The sequence below is a fragment of the Crocuta crocuta genome, unplaced genomic scaffold (assembly GCF_008692635.1).
Source record: "Crocuta crocuta isolate KB4526 unplaced genomic scaffold, BGI_CrCroc_1.0 scaffold25, whole genome shotgun sequence".
Taxonomy (NCBI): domain Eukaryota; kingdom Metazoa; phylum Chordata; class Mammalia; order Carnivora; family Hyaenidae; genus Crocuta; species Crocuta crocuta.
This window is the reverse complement of record NW_027532015.1, coordinates 21,283,399-21,305,140: the sequence shown is the minus strand read 5'-3', so window position 1 is coordinate 21,305,140 and position 21,742 is coordinate 21,283,399. Positions and strand designations below refer to the sequence as shown.

General features: G+C 35.8%; 1 protein-coding gene across 1 annotated transcript in view; it reads left to right on the top strand.

The window, feature by feature from the left end:
- LAMA2 (laminin subunit alpha 2) overlaps positions 1-21,742 on the top strand; it is a 500,973-nt gene that overhangs the window by 132,884 nt on the left and 346,347 nt on the right. Inside the window, exons 5-8 of the mRNA XM_077775991.1 lie at positions 9,830-10,009; positions 12,895-12,984; positions 14,339-14,456; positions 20,028-20,206. Coding sequence (XP_077632117.1) covers positions 9,830-10,009; positions 12,895-12,984; positions 14,339-14,456; positions 20,028-20,206 — 567 coding nt within the window. The remainder of the gene's footprint in view (positions 1-9,829; positions 10,010-12,894; positions 12,985-14,338; positions 14,457-20,027; positions 20,207-21,742) is intronic.

The window sequence follows — 21,742 nt, the reverse complement described above, 5'->3', positions numbered from 1 at the left end:
TGATACCAAGATCTTTCATTGAGTTATGATGGATTATGGTTCACCCATCTGGGCATATTTCAGATGAAACTAACTAAGCTTCTTTTGAACAAGTGGATTAGAAATAAATGTTTTGTTGGATTGCTTTGAGTCGTACAAAGCAAGAAGGCCACCAGAAGCTTTTAGGAAAAAGGACCAGACCAGTTTTGAGACTTTGAGAAAATTGAAACTCCTAAACCAGCTGAGACTTTGCTTCTATTTTTGATTTTTCTAAAAAACATTGTCCTTCTCTGTGTTGAGTAGTTCCACATGAGTTAGACAGCACTGCCACACAAAATGTGCTGTTGGTAGAAAAAAGAAATAACTCTGATAGAAAATGAGAGAGGTATAGACAAGGCAGAGAGGTGTTCTTTGACCAGCAGAGAAGCTACACAAACCTGTGGAATACAATCTTTAAACTCGTTTAACTAAGAGAGAAGAAAAATAAAAACATTACAAGTGTTCTTGGAAGAGAACTGATTTTATTATTATGCTGCAATCTATTAATGACTACTGTTTTAACAGTGAAGAATCTGTTTAAATAGTTCATAGAAGGTAAAGATTTCATCCACAAATGAGAAAGGCAAGAATTATAAGGCAAGATGGGGGAGGAAGAGGGGGAGGAGGAGAAAAGCAATTTAAGTTTCGGGGGCAAGTAGGAACCAAGTCGGTGTCAAAAGTAAAATATTGTCTTACAGGAGAATGAAAGACCCATTAAGACTAGGCTCAAGAATAGAATAGTCAATGATACAGTTGTATTTGTTAAGTGGTTCATTAAGCCCATGTTTCCCTGTATTGAAATAGGTTAGTTAAGCAAGTTAAAGTCACACACAGTCCCTGACATTTCATGTATTAGGATATTACTTTTCAAGTAGCTCAGTGGTCACCAACCATGGAAGAGTAGTTGTTTTGGTTAGGGTTGTAAACTTCTAATGACGGTGGGATATTTATTAAGGACTTTCCAAACTAAGTGAAGGGAAGCACACCTTTATACAAGTATACTTCATTATTTTTCTCTTCAGCAATGGCTCTGCTACCATAATAAATATTTTCTGTTGATTTATCCAAGTATTAGGGCTACAGAGATATTCTTATGTCTTTTTAGGCCCTTGAACTGTTGCAGTTCTAGTGAGATTTATTCAATTGTGGTAAGCAAAATTGACACTAGCATTCTTGATGTACATCCAATAAATGGATTTAAAAATATAGGTAAAATATGTACAAAATCAATTTTAAGATGACATACACAATACATGATTTGTACATGTTTGTGGAAAGAGTTAACTCATTGGAAGTTCTATCATAGTCTTTAATATTTTGGCCCAGATATTGATTTATTCCTTCCACAAATAATTATTGAGGATCACCTATGTACTACTCACTATGTTAAGCACTGGGACTATATTGGAAATAAGACACATTCTCATTCTCATTGAACTAACAGTCTATTAACAGATACAACACAAGCAGATAAACAGGCAGTGAGAGTCATGGGAACTCAGGGAATTCACAAGAGGAGGTGCTAGACAGGATATGGAGGTGGTTATGGAAGGAAAGAATTGGGATCAGGGCTGAGACTTGAATGATATATAAAGTATATCTGTACAAACGGGGAGCAGTGGGTAGACAGACAAGGTGCTTGGAAAAGGAGCTCAGAGATGAGATAGACCAGGGCACAAAATGGGAAGTGAAAATGACTCAGTGATTTGGAATATAGTAGGTAGCCAATAAATATTTTTGCATGAATGATTGGCTAAATGAGTGAATGAGAAATATTGAAATGTGAAGAGGTGGACCAGAGGTGCTTTGTAAGCATGTGTTTTAAGCCTTCAAAGTACTTCATTTTCTGGATGTAAAATGAGCAATGTTTGATTTAATAAAAATAATCATTAATTTCCAGCTACTAGTTGAACCAAAAATATGGGGTAAAGGAAATTGGACTTCAATAAACTGTGTTTGATATAACTAGGAAAAAGGGGCTGGAAAATGTTGAGTCCATAATCCCTCATTTCTTCATTAAGGCCTTAAAGATTCTTGATAGGAAAATCTCCAGTATGAAATATTTAGATATTTTATTAACTGGTATTATAAATGACATATTATATCACATTACTGTTTATCCAGTGTGTTTTTATTACCCAGGCTTTAATTTTCATATATTGATAAATGTTCACATTTTTAAGTCTTTAAAAATAATGCATTGATTTGAAAGTGTTTTTAAAAATTGCAAGGAAACTTTTTGATAGGTATGGAAGGTTATTTTTTAATAACCTTCAGTTGCATATAATAAAATTAAACAATCCATAAAATGATTATGCATTTTAGCTAAAAAGATTTTCTTCTTGAAACAAGGTACTATGTCACTGTCAATTAACCTTATTGACTGTTTTTGCATGTCCATAGGGTTTAAAGAATCTATTCTATAATTTTAATATAATTTGTTGTTTTTTATGAACTCTTTTGTAAATAACAGTACATCAAATTTATAGGTTGGACACTGAGACAGCCAGAATACAATTTGCATAAAGAAAGAACTAACCAATGGGAAAGGTCCACCTTGCTCTGCTGACAACATTTAGTGGAGTAGATCTTAAGTTCATATATATTATCTCATGACTCAGAAAACATATTTATGTTTTCTTCCCAACTGAGAATAGCTTGTTAAATGAAACCTTGTTATAATAGAGAATAAAGTTAACTAATGTTGAACCAATAATAATAAATGTAGGAGACTTAGATTAAGAAAATCATGAATCAAAGCTGTTAATTTTCTAATTTTCTCTAAATCAACAACTCAGAATGCGTGGGTAGACCATGATACAAAGCATTACTGATTTTAATTTCATTTTGTGGAAATATTTGTACACTCAAAGATTTACTCATCTAATATCAGAAATATTATTAACTATTTTATGAAATTGCTTTTTAGGTAGAGAGCTAGTTGAATTTGCTAAATAACTAGGATTTACTTAAGTTTCATTTATTCAGAAATTTTTACTTAACACAAGTTTTGCTAGATGCTGTTCTGTTACTGGGGATTATATCAGTGAACAAAACAAATAAAAATTCCTGAATTCTTGGGATTTATGATCCAGAGAGGGGAGACAAATAATTACCATGGTAAATAGGCAAATCCTATTCATGGTATGTTAGAAGAAAAGTACTATGGAGAACATGGAGTCAGGTAGTGAGAAGAGCAAATGCGGGGATGAAATTTACACTGTAATTAGGTAGTCACCGCGAAGGCTTCATCTCAGCAAGCTTGGAAACAGATGAGAAAGTGAGCATTGTAATATCTGGGAAGAGAATGTTCCAGGCAAGGGAACCCCAAGTACAAAGTCCCAGAGGTCAAATGCTGTCTGGCATGTTCTAGCAAAGATGGCAGTCTGGCTGGAGCATTGTGAATAGAGGAAGAATAGGAAGAGAGCTCTCAAAGTTACTGTTTTCTTTGACAGAGTTTCGGGGGTGGAAATGGCATTGAGATCATTTGGGATCCCATAGTTCATTGTAAAGATTTTGGCTTTTATTCATGGCGAAATAGAAAGGAATTGGAAGGTTTTAAGAAAAAGAGTGACAGGAGTTGAATTATACTTTCAAAGGAATTTTTAGAGAGCTCCCTGAAACAGATGCTGACCTCAAGAGAATTTGTAAGATAGTTGTGGAGGCGCCAAGTGAAGAGGAGAGACTAAGAACTTTTGCTCCTATTCAGGAAATGATGACTTTTGTGCAGTTTGTTAGTGATGAATCTGATTATAGCATGGGGCTGGCACTGGGAATGCACCTCTTTCTCTGTGGCTCACCCTCTTTCAGATAGTTCCCGGATTACTGGCCACTTTTACTTCTTGGACATAATCTGATGAAGAGGAATCTCTTTGCAGATATTCTGTGAAGATCATCTAGCCAACAGAAGTAAAGAGATTAGGGACCAATGTACATCATAGTGAGAGTAGGTTTGGTGTACAGTATTTTAATTTTTTTTAGTGTTTATTTATGTTTTGAGAGAGGTAGACTGTGAGTGGAGAAGGAGCAGAGAGACAGAAAGGAAGACACAGAATTTGAAGCAGGCTCCAGGCTCTGAGCTGTCAGCACAGGGTCTGACGAGGGTCTTGAAACCATAAGCTATGAGATCATGACCTGAGCGGAAGTCGGCTGACTGAGCCGCCCAGGCACCCCTGGTGTACAGTATTTTAAATCATTTATATTAAACTTGTGATTTTTGTTTTCAGAAGATACCATGAATAAGTCGGTGGACACATTTACTAAAAACCTGAAACAACAACAACAAAAAAACCCAAACAAATAGCTCCTATGGTTGCAAATATATTCTAGAGCCGTGAGAGTGGTAGCAGGGAGCCCTTCTGGGAAGCTCTCCAGGCGGAGGGAGGGAGATGATGGAAGACTACACCGAGCAGCCTTTACGGGAGGTGGTGAGAAGTGCTTGGATGCTGGATGTATTTTGAGGGTAAAGCTAAGAGGATTTGTAGACAAATTGGATGCCGGAAGACAGAAAACAAAAGCAGTCAAGCGGGACTCCACGTTGTCGGTCCTGGGTAGCTGAAAGGCTGAAATTATTTAGTGAGGTTGGGGAGATTAGGGGACTGAAGAGCAGGAAATCAGTCCGAGATAAAAATTTGAGGTTCGTATATGGGAGCCATGCCGGTATATAAGGAAGGCAGATGGATTCTGTATCCTGACCCTCAGAGGAGAGGTGAGGCCTGAAGATACAGGTATGGGAGACGCCCGTATAGATGGTATGTACGGACGTAGGCATGTATGTAGTTTTGCCACAGGATGTGTTTACTTTCATGAATCATACATATAATTATATATAATTACTATATAATCATACATAGAATTAGGGATAGTATTTAAACTGGTGAGTTTTGATGGGATCACTAAGTGTGGATAGAAAAGAAGAAATGGCCAAAGACTGGGCACTGTAGTGCTCCAATATTAGAAAGTCGGGGAGAAGTGAAGGTAGGAAGCAGTGAGGGAGATTGAGAANCGAACCGCGAGATCATGACCTAAGCGAAAGTCGGACGCCCAACCGACTAAGCCACCCAGGCGCCCCAGTAATCAGTTGTTTTAAATGCTGCAAAGGGATCAAGTATGGTGAGGACTGAAGATTGATCATGTGGGTTTCTATTGATCACTTGGAGTCAGAACCAGAGCCTTTGCTCTGTGCCAGAAACACAGTGACAAATTATTGCACTATCCCCTTTTCCTCAGCTTCACACAGCTCACCCCCTTTCTCCAACTATACACTTCCCCCCCTTCACAGGATAAAATAAAAGTAATTAGGCTCATTTTTCAAAGTTATTGCGATCTTACTCTTCCTCTTTAAAATATATTAAGCATGATTGGATTTAAGAGATTCCCGGGGCGCCTGGGTGGCTTAGTCGGTTAAGCGTCCGACTTTCGCTTAGGTCATGATCTCGCGGTTCGTGGGTTCGAGCCCCGCGTCGGGCTTTGTGCTGACTGCCAGCTCAGAGCCTGGAGCCTGTTTCAGTCTGTGACTCCCTCTCTCTCTGACCCTCCCCTGCTCACGCTGTCTGTCTCTCTCTCTCCTAGAAATAAATAAAAAAACATTTAAAAAAAAAAAAAAAAAGAGATTCCCCAAGTCTCAACCACCCATTTATATACAAATTCTTTGCCCACACATATAGACAGCTAATCTCGTCCTATACATATAGATTTTAATGTTCTATCTCCTGGGATCACCTCACTTTCAAGTTGCTGTACCTACTTCACTGGCACATTTAAAGACTAGTAATAAAAAAGTGATTTTAGGGGCTCCTAGATGGCATAGTCCATTGAGTATCCAACTCTTGATTTTGGGTCAGGTCATGGTCCCATAGTTTTAGGATTGAGCCCTACGTTGGGCTCTGTGCTGAGTGTCGAGCTTGTTTAAGATTCTCTCTCTCACCATTTGTCCCTCTCCCATGCTTGCCCTCTCTCTCTCTCTCTCTCTAATAAAAAATAGAACATGGGATTTAAAAATGTATGAAAAGAGTACTGCTCATTTCAAAGTTTCTGATAATTATTAATCATCTTTCACAATCATTCTCCCACCCACCCATTCACTCAATAAACTTGTATCATTGAGGAACATATTAGGTGTATAGTTCTTCCAGAAATCCAAAGCAGATGTAGTCATATAAATAGAAAAGTATAATCATAAGGGACAATTATCCATACTGGAATTGGTTTTTTTGCTGCAAAAGACCTTTTTTAAAGTTATATTCTAATCATAAAGGCAAAAATACCTTCGAAGCACAGAGGTCTTATCCATCTGCAAAGGAGATGTGATTTCAATAGTATGCTTACACTAAAGAAACAGAATTATTTAGATGGGTAGTGTATAATATTGATTTAGACATTTGGTCATAAACCAAGATATTTCTCAGTTTTTTTTTTTTAATTTTTATTTATCTGTGCAAACTAATTTCAAAGAAGAGTAAATTTTAAAATCTAGAAAGCCGGCTGTTAATCACGCTGATATTTTCAGTTGGCATGAATTCCTCTGACAGCATGAACATATACTCTCCAACATGTCTGTAATGGAAATCATTTCAGAAGACACCAGACTGCCACAGGCTTCCCACGGCCTCACAGCAAGGCCGCGGTGGTCTTAAGGACTGACACTTTTCATCTTTTTGAAGATAGACACCCTCTAGTTGTCGCCCCACAGGAGATCAGGAAGTATGCTAAGCTTTCCAGTGGACTTGGGATTACACAGCAAAGCGCCAATGGAAATATCCTACCTAATATTATGATTTATTTTGAAGGAGAGTGGGGGCAAAATGATAGAAGGAAGCTGCACACAACATGGCCAAACAGCTGGCTGGTTTTATGTCCCAGAAACAGCTTGGGACTAACTATACTCCCAAGATCTCTTGGCAGAGTGGCTTGATGAAAATACCAAAGCTGTGAGGAGAAGTGTTCTTTTGCTGAATCCTTTATGTTGCTATCATATGGTTTATTAACCTAAATGAGAGCATGTGCACCATTATTTTAAAAGTTCCTGTGTGTTTAAGTGAGGAACTTACTGATTCCATGTACAGTACAAATATGGTTCCCATAACATTAGCACCAAATAAACTTTAATAATTTTAATCCTGGACATGTGGTGATTTTCTCTTTTATTTCAAGTAGCACTTTTAAAAGCAATGAAAAGAGAGCTTGATAAGACACAAATTTAAGCATGGATTCAAGGGCACTGGTGATTTCTTGGCTGCCAAAATCTCCAAGGGAAACTAATTTTCATTGCTTTATGCATCTATGTATTCATTCTTTACATTTAATTGATAACATTCTTAAGTCCTACAGACAGCTTAATTTTAAATGTATTGCTGGCTCACCTGCTAGGCGCCAGAACTGTGGAATATACAAGACCTACTTAAATCTTTAGAATTTCCTACATTAGAGGGAGAGTATTCAGTATTTTGAGATTCAGTGTTTTAGAAGATTTTGCATTCCATCAGCCTCAAATGTGTTGATTAAGTGAATTTATTCTCTCCTCAGTATCCAAGGTAGACTCAAATAGCTGGGGCATTTCATATTTTTATCATGAGCCATTTTGAATTTATTCTTTGTGGCATCAGAATTAGTTTCTCATCTCGGAGTTTGCTATATTTATTTTTCTAGTGATTTGGTAGTTTATTGGCAGTCAGTTTGTAAAAGCTCTTGGGGATTATCTAAATGCAGGATGTTAGGAATGGAAACATATCATTGCCTCTCCTGTCAAAAACCATAATTAACACACATGATTTATCATCTTGCAAAAGTGGATGAAAATTCCTGTGGGTGACCCCAAGCCAAAGTTTCCTAGTGTATGTACGGACTGTTGTGTTCTGGGCCAGCTCTCAGCCCAGCACAGACTCTTCTCACATTCCTGTCTTCCTGGCCTCCTGTGAGTGCGTGTGCATGTGTGTGTGTGTGTGTGTGTGTGTGTGTGTGCACACGTGCGCACGTGCCCATGTTTTCTGTCCATAACCTATAAGTTAATTTCAAGTTTCTTGAACAATTTCTATTTAATTTATTGCATAGGGAATAATGCATTTACAAAGTACAGAAAAAGTGAAAGTACTGTACTTCTTCCTTTAAGTATATTGAGAGTTTCCTTATTTCTTTGTATGGTGCACATAATTTATTATATAGGTGTAGAACTTATTTAACCAGTCATACGTTATTGATGAAAATTAGATTGTTCCCAGTCTTTTGCAATTACAAAAAATGCCATAGGAATATATACAATATATGTACTAGAATTTCTCAGAAGTGGAATTTCTAGGTCGAAATTCTAGGCTTTTGTAATGTTGATAGTTATTGCTGAATTCACCTTCATAGTGGTTCATGCCATTTTACATTCACACCTGTAAGTGTCAGAGAATGCCTGTATCTCCTTAGTCTTGCCATCAGGGAGTATTATAAGTATTTTTAGGTTTCAACAACATGAAAAAATGGGAAAAGTTTACTGTTGTGTTTTAAATTAGCAGTTCTGTTATTACGAGTGAGTTCATTGTCTTATCAAAAGCTTAACAGCCGCTAATATTTCCCTTTCTTTGAATAGAACCCTTAGATTTTTTGTGGTTTTTTGTTAGTTGTTGGTCTTTCTTTCTTGCTGATTTACAGGAGTTCTTCAGGTATTAGGGAAATCATTTCTTTATCTGTAATAGGAGTACTTTTGGTTTTATCAGTTTTCTATGATTAGAATTCTCTGCTCTGAGATCCCAGGGAGAGAATGTAGGCTTCATGCACCTTTAGAAGGCATTCTTTGCTAATCTCTCCATTTTTTTTTTTACATAATTAGATTTCATTTCTTTTGGTGTCAATTGTACCAAATTGTTTTCCAAAAAAAATGTACCATTCCATCCATGTTTTGTTTAAGAAAAAAATTTTAATGGTATTTTTTCTTGAGAAAGAGAAAGAGAGAGCAGGAGAAGGTCAGAGAGAAAGGGAGATACAGAATCTGAAACAGGCTCCAGGATCTGACCTGTCAGCACAGAGCCCAATGCGAGGCTCAAACCCACAAACTGTGAGATCATGACCTGAACCGAAGTTGGACACTTAACCAGCTGAGTCACCCAGGAGCCCCTCTATTTCATCAGGTTTTAATGTATTTTCATAGAGTGTATTTTTCATAGAATATGTTAAATCTTTGGTGAGTTTTTTGGTCTGTTTGACCTATCAATTTCTAAAAAACAAATAACAAAAAATTACAACCTATTGGAATATCTCACTGTATCTAGACTGTAGATTTGTCTAGTATTTATCTAGACTATAGATTTGTCTAGTTTCCTTGGAATGTGTCAGTTTTTGCTGTATATATTTTAAGGCTGTATAATTAGATAGTTTCAATTTTAGAATTACTTTAAGTTCCTGATGGGTTCCTGTTTTATCCGATATTTTATAAGTTTTTTTAAATCAAGTTTTCTGATTTCCCACTGTATACCAGATTCTGGTATAATTTTAGCACATAATAATTTTCAGAAAAAGAATGACTGACTTAGGATTGTAGTGAAATCCTAGGAAAATCAAGTAGATGCCATGCCTTGGAACAAAAGAAAATGGGGAATCACGACATTTAGAGAACACTTAAAATATAAACAAGTGAATTGCTTATCCATGTATCAAAAGGTCTGTAAACTTCCTTATTTACTTCACTACATTCCAGGGAGTTAATATGAACCTGAGTCTGCCTTATAGGGAGAAGTGAAACTTAACTTTATTCTTCCAAGAAAAATCAGAAAAAGCCAGACATTTTATTTTTGGTAACTTTCCTTGTTAAATCATTCCCCATATGGTGTAGATACACATCTCTTTGATCAACGGGAGACCAAGTGCTGATGACCCTTCTCCTGAACTACTGGAATTCACCTCCGCTCGATATATTCGCCTGAGATTTCAGAGAATCCGCACCCTGAATGCTGACTTGATGATGTTCGCTCACAAAGACCCGAGAGAAATTGACCCAATTGTCACACGAAGAGTAAGTTATGAGGAATCATATTGTGGCCTGTAAATGATATTTTTACTGTTAATTACTTAATTGTTAAATAATTTAACAAGATATCTTTAAATGGTCTGTAGGAGTGGTTGTTACCAAACTAACATAACCTTCCTTGGTTCAAATCCAAACTCTGTCCCTTATTAGATATGTAACATTTATCAAACTTTTAACATTTTTAAACCTTCACTTTCTCACTTATAAAATGGAGACTATAATGCTTAGTTCATAATCATATTTTCAAAGACTAATTAGTTTTGTCACTTTAGGTATCTGTACTGCTATTATAATTGGCACTGGGGAACTACTGTAGGAATGCAGGGTCTTGGAATCATTGTTGACCACAACCCACACTTAGAAGTATATTTTATATCACAACTCAGTACACGCACATGCATATGCACATACACATTACAATATATCTGATACTTTAATATGAATAGAATTAGCTGGTGATATTATGGAAGTACAGATTCTGACCCAGTAGGTCTAGGGCAGAGTTGAGAAAGAATAATTCTAACAAGGTCTTAGGTGATGTGAATGTTACTGTTCTGTGGACCATTTTGCCCATTCAAATCATTTAACTTTGTGTTTCCTTAATGAGTCACAAGGTATAGTTTAAAAAAACACTACTGTAGGGGAAAACTGATTGTATACACTGTTTTCTTTTCTTTTATAAACAAACAGAATATCAGAAATAAAAAACAGTGATGACATCCCTTTTAAGAGCTCACAGAAAGGCTGATTTCCAGTGTTAAGCTGGAATGTGTGGATTATGACATACGTGATCAGTCCAGATCCTATGAGTAATCATTGTGTTTCCTACTACCTATTCCTCACCACATTCACTGGTTTATGTGGCATTTATAGGCGGCTACGCAACCAGGACATTATTACTAATTCAGCTCTATGTCCATAAAGCAAATTCACACTAACAGAATATCTACTATATGACTGGAGGTGAAGACGGAAATAGAATTGTAGAAGGAAAATAAGATGGTAAGACACAGCACTTAGTTCTAGAATGATGCACTTACTTCTAAAAGGTCTGACTATTGCCATGAGTTACAAATTGCTGAACCAGCACACTGAATATTGAACGGCACCACTTTTTACAGTTCATGAATACCCCTCATATATATTTTCTTCTCATTACTTAACTTACCCACACCTCACCACTCCATAATCACAAAAGTAACTTTTTAAGTTTGATTATCCCTGTACAACACATGTTGGATGTTTTAGTGCCCTGTACTTTCCAAACCTAAAACAATTTTACCTTGCATTATATTTCAGCATATTGTAAATTATCTTATGCAGAGGTAATCATGATTTTTCTGCAATGTGTAGATTCTTTGCTTGTTTAAAAAATCATGTTTAATTATAATTTTGGCATGACTTGAAAATATACACTAAGGAAGACTGAGTAATTTTGAAGTGAAATTTAATCTTTTCTGACAGTGTATCTAACAGAGGGAAAAAAATCAATGTAAATAAATATGTTCCTTTTATCATCTTTTGCAGAAGGCAGAGTGGGGGTTGGGAGGCACATCTATTATTTATAACTTCATTGTGCAAGAGCCTTTAAAATAGTGCAGTAAAATGCAACATATAAATAAGCTTTTTGAAAGTACTCAAGTTCAGTAAACACTACATATAAATTTAAATATATAAAAATAGGATATTGAATTTCAGCTTCTCTTCATGACTCAAAAGTGAAGCGTTATGAGTTTATATTTAAAAACAGATTTCTTATTTTTAAAAGCATCTACAAAAGTACTGTATCAGCTTTCTGAGCAAATATCCCTATTCATGTCTATATTACTAAGTGATGAAGTTAGTGAAAAGCAGACTTTTACATTACCTAAACGTCTAGCAAGTTTCATTGTAAGATTCAAGGTCTAGGAATATCAAGTAAGAAAAGTAACAAAAATATTATAAAAGATACTCTATGTAAACAACAAAAGCAAACAAAAAGAAAAAAATGGAAAAATGGAATTTGTAGTTAGGGAACTCAGATTTGTGTTTACCTACTTATTCTTGCTGTGTTTTTTAATGTGAATAATTGAATAATAGAGCTATCTACCACTGAGATAGTTACCTAGATTCTATAAAATAATGTGCTCACAATTATGAAATGTTTTGTGCATATTAATTAAAAATGTTAAATCATCCAGTACTATAATTATCAATTATCTTTAAAAATAGCTGTGTAGATTAAAACAATTAAAAACATAGCCCTCAATTAATTTCAGATAGGAAAGTAATCACATGGACATTTTAACAAAATAATGATAAAAAGCAAGTGTTGCAATCATGGTATTTACTCCTTAAAGTCTGTTAAATAAGTCCTGTAGTTCATTACTTTTTATTTCATCTTAATGTGGTTAAGACCTGTTTTATTATGAGCATGATTTCCTCAAAATATGTTGAGTTTCTTCAAATCCATCAAGTAAAACCATCTGCATGTGAGTAATGATCAGAGTTTCCTATAATGACAATAAAGGAGATTTTCTTTCAAAAAACTACATAAACCAACTTTTATGAAGAATTATTGTACTTGCAAGCTCCCCCCACCCCAACCCCAGCATAACAACTTGTTCTCAAATGATAAATACTCCAGCACAGATTTTGTACATCTGTGGGAAAGAAATTTCAAAAATGGCCGCCAGACATAAATGAAAGGCCTTCTTTCTCTGGGATATGACAACAGTTCTTTGATACCTTTTGTGAGCCCTCTATTGTTCTCTCTTGCTTCCAACAAAAGATAAAAAACAGAAAGTAAAGTTTTTAAGCGAATGTTCTCTTTTGTTACTTACACCTTGCAGTTGGCTTAACAGGATTTCTCCCTGGATTGCTTTTTGCAGTATTACTACTCGGTCAAGGATATTTCAGTTGGAGGGATGTGCATCTGCTACGGTCATGCCAGGGCTTGTCCACTTGATCCAGTGACAAATGTATGTATATTTATAGGATGCTTAGCAAAATGAAACTCTGCACTGTAAAATGCTTCATGAGACTCTTTGCCGGTAGGGATGCTGTGAATGGGTGTCAGGTCCCCACTTAGGCGGTGTAACAGAGAGCCATGCCAGGGTGAAATAAAGCTGGCAGTTAGGATGATAGACTTTGAAGTCAGCCATCACAGTATCAGGAAACACATTCATTTTTTTCTCTCAACAGTCTCCAAAACTGGTCTATTCTGAAACCTCTCTAGCTCTGACAGCCTGCTGTCTGATTTAGCTTCAGAGAATGCCTGCCGTCAATCAACCAAACCATTTCTTTTAAAGGTTTTCATCAAAAAATTAATGCAAACAAATGAAAACTGTGCATGGAAGTAAATGTGAATGGCCGTGGAGCAGGGAGCTGAGGTAGGGCAGGAGCGACACGGAGAGGGATGGAAGAGCGTATTCAAGAGTGTGATGGAACTTCCAGGTCCGAAAATGCTAGAATGCTTTTGGCTTGAATTTTTCATTAATGCCAATGCATTAAGTAAGCACAGCCTAAAAAGAAGATGAATGAACATCTATTTTTCTCAGTCATAAGCTAGCAAAATACAAAACCATCTATTCTATATTACATGGAAGAAACATATTGAGTAGTGAGATCAGTGAACATAGTTAGCTATGTATAGATGCTTTTTCTTCTAAAAGCGTAATGCAAGTATTATTTCTCTCAAAGCTTGTTTTCTAATGCATCATAATGCTACTTCCTAGGGAAGGTTCAAATACCCTGGCATATTTTTTCTGGCAAGGTTGTAGTGTGGCTTCTCTGTAGGTATGGTTGTTGATCATGTGAACTGATGGGCAGTGTTACCCAAGCTGTGCGAGCCTGCAAGGCAGCCTTGCAGGGCCAGGTCCACATGACAAATGGGGACTGTACTCAGAGCACATGCAGACAGGAGATTCAGTCCTGGGACATTAGATTTCTATTATGCCCTTCGATGCCTATAAACCTACGAACCTATTCTCTTCTTCTCATGTCCCCAAATGTTGACAGTACTTTGCCTCTAAAACCAGAAGACCTGCAGATCTCAGGAATTTTAGTCTTCAAGACCATTCTCAATTGGACCTCTGTTCTTTTCTAAACCTGAGCCAAGTGATTCCAGAACGAGCCTGAACCTCCTTAGGCTGGTGTTGATCAGATATATCCACTTCCAAGTCTGGCACCTCTTTCCAGACTGACAGGAGCTTCACATTTTGTTACATGATCTCAGAGGTTTCTTTTCTCTTCCTTCTACCCATTTGGGAAGAGCTTTTCATTTATGGTTCTAAAAATTATTAAAATTATGCTTTTCTCCCAATTTCTGACCAGAAATCCCGCTGTGAATGTGAGCATAATACATGTGGTGATAGCTGTGATCAGTGCTGTCCAGGATTTCATCAGAAACCTTGGCGAGCTGGCACTTTTCTGACTAAAACTGAATGCGAAGGTATGTTCCTGAGAATTCAGCAATATACATAGTTCTTCATTTTCTGGTATGCAGGTAGTATGAACATGTGGTGATTTTAGGTAAGTGCATGTTTCCAGTTTAGATATTTTATCTCAGGCAATAGCTGGTAGGCTTCTTTACTGCACTGTTTTAGTTACTCAGTTTTGTTTTTTGTAATTTGACAAAACTTACCAAATACCCATGACTTTACCACTGTGTGGGTATTATGAGAAATAGATAAAAGAATAGTAAAAGCGTAGGGTACATTTACCATCATCAGCATAGATCTCTGGCTTATCCACACACATATCCACATGCCTCCACAGTTGACCTTAACAATGTGGAGGTTAGGGAAACTGACCCCACACACAATCAGAATCTGTATATAACTTCGATTCTCCAGAAATGTAATCATGAATAGCCTACTGTTGATCAGAAGCCTTACCAATAACACCATTAACACATATTTTGTATGTTATATGTATTATATATTATATATTCTATTCTTATAATATTATCTAACCTGTTCTTAATTTTAGGGGGGGTATTTCTAGGCTACATGGTCATTTGTGAATATTTTCAAATTGTGACAAATCTCCAAAAAATTTTTCCATATATTTAATTGAAAACAATCCTCATATAAATAGACCCATACAGTTCAAATCCATATTGTTCAAGGGACAACTATGTACACACACACACACACACACACACACACACACACACACACACACACTACTTGAAATGCAAAAAAGCATTCAGCAAAACCTACGCTCTTTGGAGACCAGTTTTCTAAATGTGTTTATATGTTTATTATAAAATGATTCTGGAACCAGTATAGCTCCAGCTTTTTTTCTGCCTTCTTCCTTTGTAGCTCCCTACCCCCCTGCACACCCTCTAGTAAATAGCTTTTGAATACCAATCATCTAGTAAATGGAGGAAAACCAGAGGGGAGAGATTATACCTAATGTTTAGAGCTATATTATCACCTAAGAAACAAAACAAAACAAAACCACTCTGATTCATTAGTTATACTTATTAAAGGGTGATGTTTGGGTCCAGTAGCTCAGAAGAATATGAGAATAAAAGGTAACAGAGAAGACAAGAAAACAAATTTGTAGAAATAGAATATTTATTTTAATGGTGATGATAGATATTTTAAATGTGTGGTTTCTCATTAACAACATTATAAAATACTAGAATTAGAAATGGCACAGTGATAATCATTAGCATGAACTATGCTGTAGCAGTTATGGGACAGTGACAACCAAGAAAAGAGCCAGTAATGAAAAATAGTAAAGCAACAGGCTATGCAAACACGTGTCAACAAATAGCCATTAATACTTTAGTATTATCACTTTTGAAGGTAACTCATATGTCCAGTGTTTTCAGAAGGGAAATACCCAAGAAGTGTAGCAGATGACTTTAAGCCTAATTCTGCCAACTGGCCCAACATGGCGATTGGGATGCTAGGGAAACCTGGGTTTCTGAAAATGTGCTCAGGCCAAGATGAGACCTAAAAACAAAGACTTGTGCTATAAATCAATGCCATCCATGAAGCCCAATTCAACTGAATTCAGATATTAATATCTTAGTGGGTCCTAACCACATTTCAGTTCCATAGATATATACGGCCACCAAAAACAGGCTTTATAGAATTTTAAGCTAATACCAACTTTGTATTTTTATGAAAAAAAAAAAAAAAACTTTATCATAATGTGTCATGTGTCGGGCATAGTAGGTCCCTCGGTTTCTCCACTGCTTCTCCCAGTGAGAGCAGACATTCATCCCTAAGAGTGAATTTAAGTGCAATGCCACTTATAGTCTCAAACTTCTTTAAATTTAACTGTATTCCAATTCTGTTGGCAGAATAGCAGCAATCACGAGAAGGGGGAGCATTTGAGAGCAGGATTATTCCTGTTGCCCCTGACGTTCCATCGCACAGTTATAATTAAGTAATGTGAAATGGATCTGCAAAATTCTTTACCACTCCCCACTTGTGTATATATGTTTAAATAAGAAAACAAAAAGTGTAGTTTAAATTTGGTAGCGGTAGGGATGGACAAAGCAACACACAAGCAGATTGCCACTTGTTAATATATACATTTTTTTTTTAAATAGTGACATTCTGAAACAATAACCTTTTCTTGTGGGACAGATGGGAGATAGAATTTCCAAGCTTAAAAAATGTTTCTCTTTTCCCCCCACAAATTAACAATAGGAATGCCAATCACAAAACCCCGCATATATATTGTGTTTTTGGTAATGTGTGCATTCCTGAAAGCTAATAGGAAAAATTTTCTTTTCCAAGTTGAATTGTATTCCAATCACCTTAATATGTAGAAAAATCCTTCTGTAACATGGCAGATCCTTCTAGAAGATGAATAATTACTTACTAATTCATTGGAGTTTAATTCGAATTTTCACCAATCTGGCTTATTTGCAGGAGGATATATCTTTAGAGAGCAAAGAATATTTCTTCCATTGCTAAGCCTGTACTAAAGACTGTTTCCATCACATGTCTTGGACATTCTGTGAAATAGCAAACCACTGATGGCAGAGTGAAAAATTGCTTTTTGTGAGTAGGTACTATCCGTGTTCTCAGAGGCCTTAAATGGGGAGCTGTGCATGGCCTTTTAAACAGCACCCAGGGCTATAGGCAGAGAGCCCTGGCTCATGGGATATGAAAAGCAGGACTCCCAGACATCAGTGTTTTACCTACATTAGGTCATGGTTATAATGCTAAATCTAAATAAGGTGAGAATCAGCTTGCATTCCTCTATATTTTCCTCTACTTAAACTGAAAGGAGAAATCTTGACTATTTCTTGCAATATATTTTTACAACAGGATGTTTAAGAATTTGTGTGTATTGTCCTAAAGATATAAAACTGCTTATAATGCCTAGTTATTTATATTTATAACTATAATTTCCCTAGAATAAAGTTTGAAAACTTTCCATCAAATGGCAAGAATACTCTTTTTTAAATCAAAAGTCAACAGACTGGAGAAGGTATTTGCTACAGACATGACAAGGATATAATACTCTTACTATACTAAGACAGCTTCTATACAAAAAGAAAGAAGGAATTCAATAAACCAGTTAAAAATGAGCAAAGATTAGAACAAGCATTTCTCAGGAAAAGAAAAGACTTATAACCCTAAAGAGGTTATCATACTTATTCTTTTTTTTAAAAGTTTTTAATGTTTTATTTATTTTTGAGAGAGAGAGAGAGAGACAGACAGACAGACAGACAGCATGAGCAGGGGAGGGTCAGAGAAAGAGGGAGACACAGAATCAGAAGAAGGCTCCAGGCTCTGAGCTGTCAGCACAGAGCCTGACGCGGGGCTCGGACCCATGAACCCCGATATCGTCACCGGAGCCAAAGTCAGATGCCCCCCCACTTATTCTTAATTAAAGAAGTACCAATTAAAACAATGAAAATATTCTTTTAAACTTATCAAAGCGTTCATTCATTCACTCAACAAATACTTGAACACTTTACTATGTCCAAGATCTGAACTAAGAGGGTTGATTATACACAGTGCTGATAAGACTATGTATGGTTAAACAGTTTTATCATATATATTGGACAGAGAGTAATTTGACAGCATTTTTGGAGGGACATTTTACAAGTTAAAGGAAGTTAAAATCGGGAAAATTGGACAAGAAATGATACTTGTAGGTATTTAGCATATAGCTGTAGCTGTATAGCTGTACAGAGCACATAATAATTCTGTCATTAGTACACAATTGCTACTGCTACTAACATTTATGCAGCTGAGTATTTCCTATGGCTCAGGCATTCCTATGGGTGTTTTGCTTTCTCAAAACAACCGTAAGAGGGAAGCACTAAAATAACACCAAGATTTAAATTTTCTCTTCAGAGAAACTGGCAAAACGGGAAGCAGTCTGACATTAGAACCCCACCTCTCTCCCATTTCTTTGTTCTCCCAGTAGGTACTGTGTTACTTATAACCCAGAAATCTGGAAACAGTGTAACTGACCATTAATAGGAAGCTGATAGACATCCCATTCAAGAAGTATCCTGTGCAGCCGTGGGGGAAACACCCTAATAGAGAAAGAGCTATGCTATTTAGTGTTAGTAAGATTTGGCAATAGGTCAGAACAGTATATAAATGTTTCCCTTGTGGAAAAAAAAAAAAAAGATTGAGCCATGTGCCCCACACATGAGCTTGCATACACAAATGTACCCCTCGTCACCTGGCTAAACACACGTATATATGGAAATCCATGTAAGAACATCAACGAAACTCAGGATCTGAGGATGGAGATTCTGCATAGGATATCTTTCCCCTTAGTTCATATCCTAAAATAAATTTTACCCATTTTATAAATAATTGTACCCAGTATTTCTAAGGGAATGATTTTTTTTCACATTTCTGAACTCCTATGTTGAAGATGAGGAGGATCAAAGGGAGGGGAGTGGGCAGGAAAATCAATTAAGAACTTATTTACAAGGCATTATGCTAATGATTCTACAGGCATTTTCTCACTTAAATATCCCTATCTGGTATGTACTATTGACCTCTCTGTGTTTATGGAAGCTGAGCCTTAATGAAATTAAGTTCCCTACATTACGTGACTACTAAGTACTGGATATCCAAGACTGGTACCAAACGGTGTGATCTCAGCCACTACGCAAAGCAGCTTACATTTTGTCCTGATTACTTGGCACATATGATACATTTTATATCTCTTATCAACTAGCACTTGAAAGGATTTGTGCCAGTGGTTAGCCCTTTAGACTTGGAACCTAAATTAGTGGGCTTGACAAAACTGATTTGGTTACCATTTTTTGTTTAAGATTTTATTTTAAGTAATCTCCACATGCAACACGAGGCTCAAACTCACAACCTCCAGATCAAGAGTCATATGTTCTACCAACTGAACCAGCCAGGCACCCCTGATTTGGTTACTTTTATAATTCTTTCACTTCTCTTTGTCTCAGTTCCTAATAAATGGAAGGTGGTTAATATAAGTCCCTAACTCATAAAGCTGTTTTGAGAATTAAAATTAGAGGTCATAAATATAAAACACAGAACATAGCATATAAAACCTCCAAGTTTTAGTTATTATTAGAAGTACAAAAAAGGAACTATGTCCTAAGTGCCCCTTTTTATCCATAGGATCTAGCACTGGAGTTTCACATATAATAATTATCTAGCACAGATTACCTGGATATAAATCATTCAGTGCCATAGTTCAATAATTTATGGTTTAACATAATAGGAAGTTATGGGTTGAACCATATAAAATTTCAGTTTTAGAAGATAAAGTCAGTCAAATATTGGCAATTTCATATCATTCAGCTTAATTTATATGTTTTAATTATTTCATGTTCTATTTAAAAAGTGTGAATTTATTAATATATTCACTAAATTCAAAAACTTTCTAGATACTTTTGTACTGATTTTATACATATATATACACATGCTAATGTAATGTTATTTCTCATTGAATATAAAAACCTATTTTGTAATGGAAAATGATTTTTGAATACATCTGAAACGTGAAATTAAGGTTTATAAATTTATTTTCCCTAATGCAGCATGCAATTGCCATGGGAAAGCTGAAGAATGCTATTATGATGAAAATGTTGCCAGAAGAAATCTGAGTTTAAATATACATGGAAAGTACATTGGAGGGGGTGTGTGCGTGAATTGTACCCAAAACACGGCTGGTATAAACTGTGAGACCTGCATTGATGGCTTCTTCAGACCCAAAGGGGTAAAGCACACTTTTTCTTTCTCTTTCATGAAGTGTTATTTCTGGCTTTTTCATACAGAGGTGTATCATACAGAAAAATAATTTTTGAAAGCTTCTTTGAACAGTTGAACTGCAAATTCTAAGAGGTGACTAGGAATGTTTCAAAAGGAAACCATGATATAAAACAATTCCATCTTTCCGGAAAGTTCCATCATGCCCCATTCCAATCAATCATCACTCCATGGCACTGTTTTGATTTTTAGAGCATAACATAGTATTGTTTTGTAGTGAGTCTGATGATTTGAAATAAACTACAAACTATTTTGTGTTCCTTCTTTTCCTCGATATAACATGTAAAGAGTTATCTGTAGTGTGTCCATCACTAGTTCTTTTTTTAGAAAACATCACTGACTTTGGAGTATTTCTTTGCATGAATGCACTGCAAAGTTTTAATCCATTCTTTTTGTGGATATTAGTGTCGTCTTCAGTTTTTGGTTAGCTCCTATGAAACACTGCTTATAGTAAGCGAAACATGTTCACAAAAAGACTTATATTTTATGTAGGTTTTTTTGGGTCTTGTTTTATTTACGTTGCTTGCATAAACATCTAGGAATAGAATACTTGTTTTATAGGATATTCATATGTTTGATTTTATAAGAAACTGCTAACATTTTGCCAGATTAGTAACAGTATTCTACACGGTCACCAAAAATGTCTGTGAGTTCCAGTTCTTCCATATCATCGCTAATATTTGGTGTTGACAATCTTTATGAAGTAGCTATTCTAGCCAATACTGTGGGTGTGGCAAGTCGGTATTTGGCAATCACTAAATCATTCCCATCATTGCTTAGTGCAACCACAGATCTCTTATGAATTTACAGCAGATCATATTATGGATTTAATTTTCATATTAAGTGCTTATTGGCTATTCTTATATTTTCTTTTATGAAGTTTCCCTTCTTCAAGCCAAGATTTTTTTTTTAACTCTAGAAACTTTACAATTTTAGCTTATAGATCTATGGGCCATCTCAAGCAAATCTTTGAGTGTGGCATAAAATGATGATTGAGATCTCACATGGTTACCCTGTTTTTCCAGAACTTTATTTTTGTTAACTTCTTTTATTCCTTTAAACTGCTTTGAGACATTTGTTGCAAATCATATGGTTTGATCATGTGAATCAATTTCCATGTGTCAGTTTTTAGAGCTCTAGTTCTGTCCCATGGATTTATTTGTTCATTCTGGTGTTAATAGCACACTATCTCAATTACTTTAGCTTCAATAAAATAGATTTCAGAAATGTACACACACCAACTTTATTCTTCCTTTTGAGGATTGTTTTGGACATAATAGTTTCTTTATATTCCCATACAATTTATTTTTCCCTGTACAAATTTTAGAATGAACTTGTCAATGGCAGAAATATTAGTTGGGATTGTTGTATAGAATCTAAATACAAATATGAAAGAACTAACAGTAACAATATTGAGTCTTGCAATCAATAAATATAGTATATCTCTCAACTTATTAAAATGTTTTTAAATTGTTCACAGCAGTGT